At 38.2% G+C, this 14,546-nt stretch overlaps 1 protein-coding gene across 1 annotated transcript in view; it reads right to left on the reverse strand.

Annotated features, from left to right (window-relative positions):
- The window catches only part of DNAH5 (dynein axonemal heavy chain 5), a 213,876-nt gene that overhangs the window by 100,037 nt on the left and 99,293 nt on the right, over positions 1 to 14,546 (reverse strand). The window contains exons 45-50 of the mRNA XM_034998796.1: positions 14,287 to 14,488; positions 13,130 to 13,272; positions 12,220 to 12,354; positions 2,761 to 2,883; positions 2,359 to 2,572; positions 854 to 1,077 (exon numbers count right to left, since the gene is read on the reverse strand). Coding sequence (XP_034854687.1) covers positions 854 to 1,077; positions 2,359 to 2,572; positions 2,761 to 2,883; positions 12,220 to 12,354; positions 13,130 to 13,272; positions 14,287 to 14,488 — 1,041 coding nt within the window. The remainder of the gene's footprint in view (positions 1 to 853; positions 1,078 to 2,358; positions 2,573 to 2,760; positions 2,884 to 12,219; positions 12,355 to 13,129; positions 13,273 to 14,286; positions 14,489 to 14,546) is intronic.

The raw sequence follows: 14,546 nt of genomic DNA on the forward strand, positions 1-14,546 counted from the left end.
CTACTTTGTGAGTTATCTGGGGCGAAGTTGGCGTTTTTTATAGTCACTACTTGATATGTCTAGTGACAGTTTGGTGGATATCTCAGCTGACCCTGTGTGTTTATGTGGACAAGGCCCTAAAACCCACTTGTTTAACTACCTCCTCGGTTCCATAAAACTACAAGAGAAGCCAAGGTTACCTAAGCCTGAGCACACCAGCCATGCTTTGGGGGAAAAAAAACATACTGGATTTTTCCATAAGGTTTCTAGTTTGAAGGGAATTCTTTTAATGCTAGGAACTTTTATATTCAAGTGTGTGTAAAAATGCTCATTTTTCAGCCAAATGAACTTTCTACTTTTCTGCCTCTTTTCAATTATACCAATAAGCGAAATTCTTTCAGCACATCTAGTTACTTGGAAAGATTGAGGATTATTAACAACAAAATGGTCTCTTCAACTTTGAATGTTTATAAAGATAATTACTTTTTTAAAGTTAAAATGTCAAGTTTAAAATATGAAGACTATTATGTAACAAAATCAAGAGTGATTTTTTCCATTATTTAGTATAAGGAAGATATCTTATAACGGGAAAATAAGATCCATTGTTTCCTTTATTCCATACATTAGAAAATAATTGTGTATACTATTTCCTTAAACATAAATTTAATTTAATTGGAATTTTTAAAAGAAATTTTCTGATATACTTCTCCCTTATTTATATTAGTTGAAAAGTAGCAAAAAAAAAAAAAAAAAGAATATCCATGCTGAAACATTCCAAATCTTTCATCATTCCACTAAAAACTACATTACAAGTAATATTTAGGGCATAGGATAAATAACGATGCCATCTGTCTCCCTCCTATATATCACTTACATCTGGTTCCCTGATAACCTCTGAGGTGGTGTTCAGCATGCCCTGCCAGATCCTGGAAAGATCTCGAAGGTTAAATATGTAATGGAATTTTGCAGGTGTAGGGAGCATTTTAATCTTGGTCATCTGCCACAGTTGGCGTGTGAGGGGAACCAGTTTCATCACCGAATCTCTCACGTCTTCTGAGAAGCCCCTCTGAGCACAGTAGTAGCCTCTCCCAATAACACCTGAAAGAGGAAAAAAAGTCATCACATTTTCCGTGATGGTTCAAGTCAGTGAAATTAAAATGAAAACCATTATAATGTAGAGTTGGCACAAATATTATACACATTTTAATAGATGGCCACATACCAAAGAAATTTATATTGATGTTCTCTTACTTTTTTAAATCTAAAAAATAGATACAGGTTCAAGTCAGTTAGCATTTAAATACTGAAAGGTTGATTAAGAAAGACTCCTGAAAGCTCTAGCTGAAAAATTCAATATTACCAAGTGAGTGATGTTAAATACATACAGTTGCCTTATAAAGACATAAGAAAAAGGGAGGTTTCATGAACCCTTAAGATTTCTCCATTCTGTTGTTGCCTTCCATGCATCATATTTTAATTTACTTTACATGTAAAACTTTCTAGGCAAAAAGAATAATTAAAATTGATAATAGTCATTTTTTTTCTGGATCATTGTACTTTTCCCAGGTTTAGATCATTCACATATCATTTGGCTTCCAAACTTCTGTCCACTGCCACAATGGAAGGCAGATACTGCCATACTCCACTAGCCCAGGGTGCTGAGATGACATTTTAGTCTGCCAGAAATTAATTAGGGTAATCCTAATGAGTTTTCTCTCAGTAGCAGCTTCAGAAGTGGTAAATTAATACCTAATACAATGCGTACATAACTTTACACTCTTTTTCTGCAAAGAGTAACTACAAAATCAACTGTAAACTCTTTTCATTACTCAAATCATCATAGTTATCTACTGGGCTAGTGTTTCTTCAATGATATTATTTCTGAAATACTACCTATTTAACCAATCAATAACTTATTTCAATCCTACAAATTACTCTGAAGATCAGACACTGGATAATTTCTGCTATAGGCAAAATTATTTCTTTGGCCAAAATCATTATAGGGCTTGGTTAAAGTACCAGTTACATAAACTTTTGGCATGGTATTCTATCAATTCTGACCTCATATAGGTATATCTATGAGGAAACAATCTCATCATGTCCTTGTTCATTTAATGTTTAACCTCCTTGCCTAAGAAGCTAGCAACAGTTACTTCAAGAAAAACAAAGGTAGAAAAGATCTGCCTAGGCACCCAATTCAGGATATCACAAATCCTTATGGAAACAAAATCCTGATATAAACACAACTGGAGAGTGATGAGGGTAAAAGACTCAGGAGCCACCCAATGCCCCTTCTGTGTTGACCTCTGGGTGGATATTTTCTCATTGGACTGCAAGCAGATATTCTTCCCTCCCCATGCCCCACTGTCACCATTTTACCAAAGATCTTGTCCATGGAAGCATCAGAAGGCAACGTGCAGTTAAATATAGAGAACTGCCTCTTGAGTCTTTGCGGTATATCATTGCGTCCACCCCCAGGATGGATCATGGCTGCCAAAAACTGGATATCCACGATGCTGGTGAACTCCCCAGGCTTCTCTAGGTTATAAAATCCATTCTGTTCCATCAGCTGTCGTACTATCTCATTAGTAACCTAAGAAAGACAACTTTCATAATTAAAAGGTCACTCCTTTACATCCCAGAAACTAACTCGAGTGTTTCCAAATAATGGACTTTATTGGAACTGAGGAACTGCATATTGAAAAAAGTGGGAAAATATTTACTCCTCAAAGAGTAAATCAATGTTGAATTGAAATGAAGCGTGTGATAGGATCAATATACCTGATCTCCCCACTCATTGATTATTGGCATATTCACATCATCAATAAAAACAGTCATCTTCTTTCCTGCAGGAGGACCATATGTTGTACCCATACGCTTATCCACATAGCTCTCTATTGTCCTCTGTGAAACAAGAAAGCCAACAGAAAGATTTGTGAAAATATCCTCTAAGACACGGTAAATTATTTTTAAAATCTAGGAACATTGGAATTGATGGGAATTACTCACAAACAACCCCAAAACTCTTTTTAGTTCTGGAAATCAGGGCATGAAGTACCTAAATTATCTTGCCATAATGTTAATCTTTGAAAAGTTTACTCAGTTCATGCGTTTTGATTCATGCAGTTCATGCAGTTGATTTCCAAGCCACATGGTACTCACATGGAAATGATCATACGGTGATCAATAGTCTGGGTACCCACCCCCATCTTCCTCTTTCCCCTTGAAAATCTGCTTTAATTTAGGAGTAAATGAAATTCTAATTACTGTACATTTTGAGTGGGATGGGACTCCTTGGTCCATTTCTACAGATTTTTATCTTATTGTTCCTACATTGATGATACTCTATCCCACAGCCCCATTATTCAAAGAATAATTTAGCCCTTCCACAGTTTCCCTGTACTGCCCAAGAAGTTTCTTAGGTCTGTACTCAGAGCCACACAGCCTGCCACAACCAGAAGACTGCTCGCTTTCCATTGAGAAGGCTGCCAGTGAGCCAAACACAATCCAGATACAGTGCTTTAGGGCTGAAGGAATCAGAGTGAATCACCTCTCAGCCCCTGAGACAAAATTGCAAACTATGCCCACGTGTCTTTCTCATCTCTCCATTCTGAGTTTAGGTGGTAAAGAAGACTACACTGTGCTCTATTAAAAAACAAAAACAAAAACTTCCCTAGCAATATGAAAAAGAACTTTACAACTGATTAAACTAATGTAACATTATGGGTCAACTATTCCTCAATTTAAAGAAAAACTGATGGAAGGAGCATTGGAAGAGGTAAGAGGAAGATTCGGCGGGGTGGGGAGCCCAGACTATTGATCACGGTATGATCATTTCCATGTGAGTACCATGTGGCTTGGAAATCAACCAGTCATTTAAAATGCATGAACTGAGTAACCAGAGCGAACACCACAAAGAAAACAGAAAAGCCTTCATGGTTCTCACGCTCTAGAAACTCAGTCTCAAAGGCCTCATTCCATTCCTACCACTGTAGTAATCTACTGATTCATGATTTTAAGTCATGTTAAAGATGATGTATAAATGTAGGAGAAAGCGGCAGTTTATTGCAATAAAATGCATTCTTCTCCTATCCAAAAAAAAGCTTAGTTATTTCATGATAAAAAGCAAATCAGTTAAGAATGACTTTAGTAATCCAAGATACAACCACAAAATAAGGCCACATATAAGCAAAAATCTATATATTTGTCCTTGGAAATCTTTGCAGTTGGTAATATCAAGTTATAATTTTCCATCACCATTTTAATGAATAATGGCAAGAGATACGAAATTTTTTCACCATTTCCAAATATAAAGATATATAAATATATCACAACTCATTCAATTACAAAATAAATCTCTCAGGACAACAGTTCAATGCCAAAAAGAATTTCCTATTCCCCTGATATAAAAGCAAGCTGTTTAAAGTAATGTACTAGGCTAAATTTAGCTCTGCTTTTCAATGAATTTAAATGCATAAGGCAATTAATAATCTCCTGACACCTCCCTATGGCAAGCTAGAGCCTTCCAGACATTCCCTTGTCTATTAATGAGAACTCACAGCACATGAAGATTTTATGTCTTGGGGGCCATCTAGGAGCTAAAAGGCCATAGGTGGGATAATATGTAGTAATAGCCCCATACCTGCACTTGCTTCCCCTTCATTGTGACCCTATTCTTTTTTTTTTTTTGAAATAAGAGGGAAATTACTAGTAAGCTATATATGCCATAAAAGAGCTAAGCTGACAAAAACAAAAACAAGGGAGGGAGTAAAATGAAATAGCTTGTGACCCTGGAGATGAGACCTTTCTGTTTTTAGAATTGCTACCCATTAAGTCATTATCTAATGCATAATTTGAAGTTTGGGGACACCTTCTAAAGGCCTGAAATATAATAACTGCAGGTTCTACTCCATCATTTATCTATTGGGAACTGTTCGGGAAAACCATATATGTGACTGGTCTCTCCAGCTGGACTTCCCCACATGGATGATCCATAGCATCACAAAATCAACATATCCAAACATAAATGCTTCTTACCCCAAAGTCTGCACTCCCTGCTGGGTACTCATTTCAGGGAGTGGCATCAATGACCTAATTGCCCCATCCGAACACTTACCCATCTAACATCAATACATCCTTTCTCTCATAATTTCAATATTGCTATTGAATGTATCTCCTCCCTGAAGAGTGACATGCCTGAGGACTGTTATTTGTCCTGGGAATTAATGGGAATTAATACCACGACCTCTTAAACTGCTCCCCCCCTTCAGTGCTGCCTCCTCCAGTAAGTCCTGGAAACTTCTTAAAAAATCATATACATTATCTATATTGTGTGATTTGTAATTTTATCCAGAATTTTCTGTCTCCCCCCCCCAAAAAAAATCAGTCTGAAGAACTACTGATAATCTTTGTAGTGTTCTGCCACCCACACTCTCTCTGATCTCCTTCATCTGGGGGAGACAACCATCCACTGTTTTAGATGAGATAACCACAATCCAGTTAACAAAAACAGGTGGTTTTTTTTCCTCGGAGTATTGTCTGTCTCTCCTACCAGAATGTAAAAAGGGAAGGCATCTTGTTTATCTTGCTCATCACTGCATCCTCAGTGTCTAGAAAGGTATCTGGCACACTGCACTTATTTATAAATATTTGATACAGGGATGCCTGGGTGGCTCAGTCGGGTAAGCATCCGACTATTGGTTTCGGTTCAGGTCATGATCTCAGGGTCATGACATCAAGCCCCGAGTCAGGCTCCATGCTCAGTGTGGAGTCTGCTTGAGGATTCTCTTCCCCTGCACTTGCCCCTGCTCTTGCATTCTCTCTTTCTCTCTCCCTCTCTGAAATAAATAAATCTTTAAAAACATATATTTGATATAGTAAATGAGGAAAAGAAACCTGGGGGTCATCTGTAACTTTCTTCTCTCTCTTCCGTCCCTCTCTTCCAACCACATGTATCCAGCCAACAACAGTTGTGCTTCCTGATCACAACTTGAACCCATCCTCATGCTACTTCCATGCTGCCTTTTGTTACCTGGTCCAGCCCAACCTCCCTCTCCTCCTGGGTCTCTCTGAGGACACCCGTACCTCTTCCATCTTATCCTCCCCTCTGCAGCCAGAATGAACCTTCTGAAGGGCAGTGGAACCCCACGCCACTCCACTGGTTCCCCAGGAACAACTTACAAAGAACTCCATAATGTCCCCACTTACACATCCAGTCTCACCTCTAAACACTCCTCAGTCTCTTTGTTCTGGTCCCTCGTAGTCTTCATTCATTCATATTCAGTTAGCAATAAAACACACACCATAAAGTGATGCTCAGCTTACAGACTAATGTGCATTATGAGATCCTTATTTACATATTCCTAGAGTAGCCATTTCTGAGCCAAAAAATCTCTCACGATTAGCGTCAGCCAAACACAATTTGTCAAATATTGATTCAGATGAATGACCATCCATAAATGTTGTTTCTCTCAACTCAGCCATTGATTAATAAAATTGAGATCTCTAGCAAGGACCTGAACTAAGGGCGGTTTATGCTGTTCTCTAAGAATAAACAAAAACTTTACTCTGAAATCAGAGAACAGTAGTCCGCATGACATCATCTTAAGCAATGTATGGAACCTAGAGAAGATTCTGATTTTCTCGTCTGCCTATCTCACACTCACATGGCATATCAAAGTTAACCCAAGCTGTGACAGTGGCATTTTAAGAAATAAAAACTAGGAGGTTAGAAATCCAGACAGACTCGGGAATGGAGATAAGGAAAGCTGCCCTTGTCCATTCTAAGCTAGGAGCCCTAAAACTAGAGATAACAAATTTTCTGAGTTAATTTCTTAGTAGACAATTCAGCCTCTATAATTCCTAAAAAAATATAATATTAATATAATATAAATATGGAATTTCTTCAAGTAATGTCAACTCTTTCATTACATTGATTTCTGTAATCCCCTAAAGGAACTACTCCCTTCCTCCTCTGGGCTCTACAATACTTAGATTACACCATAACCAGCATTTATCACACCTGTTATACTTGACTGTGTATACGTCTGTTTCCCCAACCACACAGAGGGAGGAACACCGCATTGGAAGGGCTATTGACAGGGCCATGTGCAGTTGAGGAGGTTGTGCACTGCCCAGTTTTGGGGTTTACCATTCACACCACTGTCTCTGTGAATAGGACATATCACAGATCTGCGTAACCTGCATGGTCACAAGTGGGAGTGTATATAAAGTTATTTAAATCACAAATACATATATATGTATGTGTGTATATATACAAAAGAGTATTATCCATAAATTATATATGTGAAAGCACTTGATGAGCTTAATGCATTATAAAAATGAAAGATATTTTATTATTACTATACCTATCTCTATATGTCAGCATTTAAATCATTTTCATACATATTACACCTAATTAAATTGAAATATTTTGAGATACAAATGTAAAAAGTAAACCAGAAAGGTATTATAAGAAAATATAGGATATTTGTATAACTTCTCTTTGGTTTTCTAAATGTTTATTTTTTTATAGTATCCTGTTTTTATTTCATGTTTACAATACCTTAGAACTCAGAATAATAAAAGTTTCCTTCTGCTCTTTAAAATAATTAATTAATTAAAATATAAAATATGCTTAATTTTAGGCCTCTATGTATCAGCTATTTAGCTAAAAGATAAAAATGGAGAGCTTATGTTCTTTATTAAGACATCTACTGCCTAAGTAAGATCTTCCCCTTGTATTATAAGTTACTAAACCAAATGAAAACAGTCTTACATTAGTAAAGTTTAAAATTCTCAACAGCACGTTTAAAAGTAAAACAATATGAAAATACAGTAACACATAAAACAATTGCACTAAGTGATAAATCAGTCATTTGAATATTAATGTGGATAAAGAAAAGTCATTGGAAGGAGGCATATGAGTGAACAGCAAAACATATGGGGACCTGGTTTTTCACCAGGTTCTGGTACCAACTAACTGTGTGAACACAAATAAGGACTTGATATCCCTCCACCTGAGTGCATTAATAGTAACAATAAAACCTGACATTTTTAGAGAGCTTTACCATGGAAAAATACATTCATGTATAATTGCCTATGACTCTTCTCTGGAAACTAGTCTTCAAACTATGCTCTGAGGAGTCAGAAGAGTTCTATGCAATCATAGGGGCCCCTGAAGGAAGCAAGGATAAAGTTGGGAAGGATTTCAGGAGCCCAGCCCAATTCCACCAAAGCAAATCTATGGTTACCTGTTTTATAGCTTAGTCTTCTGCATAAGATTTCATTTGGAAAAGTGGCTCTGAGTCTAAGAAAAAAATGTGGAATTTCTTTCAAGGCTCTATGATTCTCATTTTTTTAAAAACAAAACTTATTGCTATGCAACCATTTGTAAGATGGTTATATTCAAAACACTTTAAGATTATTTTTAGAAAAGATAAATCTTCAAAAATTCTGTAGAGAAACTTTCTTATCTTTCTGTATTGTTTACATTTTTTAAGATATGTATAGATTACTTTCAAAAATGGGGGAGGGGGGAACAAGATGAAACCAGAGACAGAGACAAACCATAAGAGACTCTTAATCTCAGGAAACAAACTGAGGGTTGCTGGAGTGGAGGGGGGTGGGAGGGGTGGTGTGGCTGGGTGATGGACATTGGGGAGGGTATGTGCTATGGTAAGCACTGTGTATTGTGTAAGACTGATGAATCACAGACCTGTACCCCTGAAACAAATAACACATTATGTGTTAATAAAAATTTTAAAAATAGGGGGGAAAACCCTTAAAATAATATTTGTTTTGGAAAAAAATTGAGATCTCTCTCTAAAAGACCAACTGAATTCCCTTATCCAAAACAATAAGATGACCATACAATTTTTGCCCAAACTACACACTTTTGATAGTAACAGAGATGCCATTAATTATTAGTTCAAGACAATGGAATTAAGCTAGACTATCCCCAGACAAAGAGGGACATATGGTCAGTCATCCTGCTGATGAAAAATCTGAATGTGACCCCATGGGAAAAACAAAAGAACCCCAAATGAAAACAGTCAAAAAACAGACGTGCGGCCTTGACTGGACTATATGCCATCCTGGTACCACAGACGGGATGCACAGTATCTGTCTTCACATCTACAATCTCAGTTTCGTGCAGATCCAGTTAAGTGGGAGATCGTGAGACAAATGCTCATCTCCAACAGAACTCACTTCAGCATGAACAGCTGAAAATTACAGTGAGAAAGTTAATTCCAGGGGTTTGGCTAATTGAAAGCTTTCTAAAATTAATGAGTCTAGCTTAATAGAAAGCTTGGATACTCAGCAGTCCAAATAGGCACTAAACAGAGTACATGATCCTATGATGCTTCTGAGAGGAAAAAGAAACAGTAAAGTGTCAATGTCATCTTCACACCAGCGTAGGAAGGAACTGGGCTAATGTACTTGTGAATCAGATAATGGGATCCTAAAGAATACAGATTTTTGTGTTTTGAAAGCCTGCTTTATTGTTATCCTAATTATTATATTTCAATGTGGTATGACTTCTAGAAATTTATACATAGTTTATGAATTTTTACGTCAACAAACAAGTTGCTTTCTAGATAAAATATGCCTTTTTCCAGGAAATTAATAAATGTCCCTTGTTAAAGAAACATAGCCTACAGATCCTTACCACCTTAAAGGAGTACTTTAGGTTACCAAGAGTTACTAATAAAAACACCAAGAGTTACTAATAAAAATACAGTGACAAGGTCTTCTTACATACTAAATAATTTGGCTGGCCTTTGTCCCTGGTTCCTAGGAGGGAGCCTTTAAACACCTGGAATTTCCTGAGTAATAGGGTTTTCTTTGTTAGTCTCTCAGACTACTCTTGCCAGAAAGACCAACCATGTGATTTGAGGGTTGGGGATTTGAACCACATGGTATCAACTGGCCTTTTAGGAAGGGAGGGGGCTTGGGATTGAGTTCAAGCACATGGCCAATGATTCAATCAATCATACCTATGTAATAAAACCCAATAAAAGCTCTGGAGATTGGGCGCCTGGGTGGCTCAGTTGGTTAAGCGACTGCCTTCGGCTCAGGTCATGATCCTGGAGTCCCGGGATCGAGTCCCGCATCGGGCTCCCTGCTCGGCAGGGAGTCTGCTTCTCCCTCTGACCCTCCCCCCTCTCATGCTCTCTCTCTCTCATTCTCGCTCTCAAATAAATAAATAAAATCTTTAAAAAAAAAAAAAAGCTCTGGAGATTGTAGTTCAGGTGAGCCCCCTGGTTGGGGATATACACTGAAGTGCCTGGAGGATAATGCATTCTGAGGACACAGAATGTTTACAGTCAGGACCCTCCCAACCATTGACTTTACTGCATCTCTTCTTTTGGCTGATCCTGAGTCATATCTTTTGTAATAAAACCATAATCATTAGCACAGCACTTTCCTAAATTCTGAGAGTCGTTCTGGTGAATTGCGGAAACTGAGAGTCATAGGAGCCACTAAATTTCTAGTCAGTTCTTCAGAAGTGCTGGTGGCCTGGAAACCCAGGCATGGGGCTGGTATCTGAAGTGAGGGAAGGCTTGTGGGGGCGTTGAGTCCTTCACCTGTGAAGTCTTTAGTCTAAAGACCAGGTTGTTACTGCCAGAATTGCATTAGAAACCTAAAGATGTAATCCAGTCTCAAGAAATGTGAATAGCTAGATAATTACCCAACATAAAGGGGGAAAAAAAATGTTGCACTTTGATTTAAGGTTTTAAAACCTGCATCCACCAATAAAGTTAAAATTATAACCTTTAAGAGGATGTTCTCCTAGAGTAAAACTAACAAAAGTTCTTTACATGTGAAACAGTATCAAAGGAATGTGTAAAATGTTAGCATCCTGACAGCTTAGGATAATTTAAGGTGCTCTCCCCCAAACACAAAAATACCACAGCTGAGTCTCTGCAATTTGAGGTTGACCTTCCATTCACACCTTCCTTCGCATCACCACACTGTCAATGGCGTTCGTTTGATAGAAGGCTAGCCAGTATTGGAAATTCCATCTCTAACAGAGGAGGAGCACAATGTAGCTGACAGTCTTATTTAGAAACTCAATCAATGGTCTTAGCTTATTGGCACTCTGCAGTCACCAATTACATTAAGTGATATGAAGTCACGGTGTAGCCATGTTGTCAACTATTTTCATTGCTCTTTGATATTTTCATTCCAACAGCTAAAGAACAACAAAATTAATCAAGAGCAAGGTTCTTTGGGTTGGGATTCTCCTAAAAATTTCCCTTCCATTTTCAATGTATGAAATGTGTCCTTTTTATTAATGTGTTAACGTTCTAGCAGATATGAGAGGTGACTTGAAAACAACTGAAGCATGAGGGGACACACAGGATTCCCTCCCCAGTGTCAACAGCGTCTTAGACAACTTAGGAACAAGAGCAAACAACCAGCCCACCACTGCAAACCCAGGTCATTGTTGGCAGTTCCACTGACAAAATCAGAGCAAATTTGCGGGATTTTGTTGTTGTTGTTGTTGTTGTTACTCCCCAATGATATGATAGAGTAAAATCTTCAATGTCCTAGCTTTAAGATTTATTCCTACAATTGCTGATAGGAGTCACTGTGGAATGTTCAGTCAGGGAACAAGAAGATAAATTGGCAATATAAGAACCAGAGACTGGAAGAGGAATGAAAGCAAGACTGGAAGAGAATTAGACTGGACCAGCTGGGGGTCTTTCTAGGCTAATACCCTGGTGTGGATCCTGAAAACGTGAATTAGGCAGAGGTGGACAGGGAGAACAAAGAGAAAGAAGGAGATGTGAAAACGATTTCTTTAGCAACACTAACAGCCCTCGATTCAAGAGAGACCCATCGAAGATGACCCATGTGTCTAGCCTAAAGCCTAGAAAAATACTAACCCCCACAGAAAAGCAGATGGTAGGGACAGCAGGCAGGTTTGGATGCAGGAATAAATGATACCCCTGTCAGTTTGGAATTTTACATGTTCGCAGGCTTTGCTGGATATTTTTAACACTACTGAGGCTTTTGACACCCAGTATAAGCTTTTTATTGCTCCACCATTTAAGGTTATACAGTATAATCCAACTAGGGAGAGATTCTACTGCAGGAGAATAATGGCAGGTACACTCATGGCTGGGAAAGTGCAGACGAAGCTCATGGGCACAGGCAGAATAGTGAAGAGAGCTGAGCCACCAAAGCTGGTCACAAACTTGGTCTTAACGAACCATAACAAAGAGCCAGTACCTGAAACATCAGTGGGGTGGTTGCAGAAGAAAAATTCAAACTCTTGATCATGTGACTTTCAGAATCGTATTTTGACATAAATCCTTTGATAATGACTGTTTTAGCTGTTCCTTGCTCACCAATTAGCAGCACAGCCTAAGAGAGACATTGAGAAAGAAATCCAAGGAATGCAATACAATGAGCATGAGCTCAATAGTGTGCCCCCCACGCCCAAGTCGAAAATTCACATGTTGAGGCTCTAACACCCAGTACTTGAGAATGTGACTGTATCTGGAGATAGGATCTTTAGAGAGATGATGATCAGGTGAAAATAAGGCCATTCGGGTGGGCCCTAGTTCAATCTTACTGGTATTCATGTAAGAGGACAAAATCTGGATACACGTACACAAAGGAACAGCAGGGATGGAGTCACAGGCATAAAGAGTATGGGGGGACACGGTGAGAAGGCAGCCACCTGCAAGCCAAGGACAGAGACCACAGGCAATCAAACCTGCCAAGACCTTCATCGTGGACGCCAAGCCTCCAGAACTGGAGGGAAAGAAATGTCTGCTGTTTAAACCACTCGTCTGTGGTGATTTGTTACGGCGGCCCCAGCAAACTAACACAGCCATCGGAAGAGGAGGATTTCTCTTTGGACAAACAAGTCCAAGTTCACTTTCTCTCAACTACTGTGTGAGAAATAATTCCTTGATCATGCACTGGAACTATTCAACTCTTAACACTGTTACTCGAGAATAATAAAAGAAGCATATTAATTTGGGTAATACTTTCATTTACTCGAAACAGCAACCCAAAACATACTAAGATAAATGCAAGATAAAAAAAAAAAAAAAGATAAATGCAAGATGCCTTGTGTTTTCAAGCGACATTTTAAAATATGCTATTGTCAATAAAAGTCAAAGAGCCACACCTTGCCCTGTTTGGCGATGGTTTTAATTAGAAAGTCAGTCCTCACGTTGTCAACATTTGGCACCAGGATGGAGCCATATTCTGGGGTGATGTCAGATGGATACACATATTCCTCAGTGCACGTGGTCCAGTGCCTCCATTCACCTGAGACGAACAGAGAACATGTACAACCTCACATGCCCATAAATAACTGAAGTCCTGACCGGAACAACCACACGTCCTTGACATCTCATGAAGCCATCTTTCAAAAACTCCCCATAAAATGAAGATCATTAGAACCATAGATCTAAGTACTATTTAAGTATGTGTTAGCCGAGTCAAAATTTCCCAAGGAACAATTCCAAAGTGTTATTATTAGGAAATATGAAGAAGAATCCTGGAATTTTCTTTTTAAATATGTCAGTTTTCAATTACGTCTGTATAAAAGTTAAGAATACAGTGATAGTAGTATGTACCTAAGACCATTTAAAATATCTAATATCACAAGCTTTTCATTACACACTTCCTTAATTATAAATCAAAAATAAAAGATATAAATATTGTATATATATATACTTTGTATGTACTTTATATACATGTATGCACATATAAATAAACTTGAGGTATATATAGATAGATACAAATGTATAGATAAACACATATTTGGTAAAAATATACTTCACACTTTGTAATTTTTATGTAAATTCCTGATTATATAAATGGCTGAAACAGATCTGATTTGGAGATTTTTCTCTAATTTTTATTTTTAGATTGATTTATTTATTTTAGAAAGAGAAAGAGTGCACAAGTGGGGGGGGTAGGGCAGAGGGAGATGGAGAGAGAGAATCCTCAAGCAGACTTCCCATTGAGCTGAAATCAAGAGTCATATGCTTAACTGACTAAGCCACCCAGGTGTCCCCCTACTTTGTTTTTAATTCATTAGAAGTTCAGTAAACAATATACTTAACAAGGGGAAGATGTGCTTTTGGAACACAAATGAAATAAAATTTCGAAAAAAAAACAATTAGGTTTCTTCACACATGAAAATTTCCATTTCAATTTTACAGCCAAGTGTTTTAATTACCATTTAGAAAAAATAAAATTTATGTAAATATTGGCCAGTGGAAAAAAACTGTTCCCATGTGTTGTGTATGAGTCCATGGAAGCAAGGATCCTCACCAGTGGACGAGACGTAATAGTCAAACATGGTGTCCTCCGTCCCCTCCAGAGGCGGCAAATCCAAGGTCAAGGCTTCCTGAGAACACAGCCAGTGCTCCAGCCGGCGTCGGCCCTCCAGTTCAAGCAGGGCACCAACGCTCCACATCAGGGAGAAGACGTACAGTCTCCCCAGGTGCTCTGGTGTGACCTCCACACCTTGCTCCTGAGCACAAAAGAAACTTGCTGTTTTAATGCTTGCTTCTCGAACTGACATTTTACTT

Source organism: Mirounga leonina, unplaced genomic scaffold (assembly GCF_011800145.1).
Source record: "Mirounga leonina isolate KUSES-001 unplaced genomic scaffold, KU_Mleo_1.0 Mir_95, whole genome shotgun sequence".
NCBI classification, from domain to species: Eukaryota; Metazoa; Chordata; class Mammalia; order Carnivora; family Phocidae; genus Mirounga; species Mirounga leonina.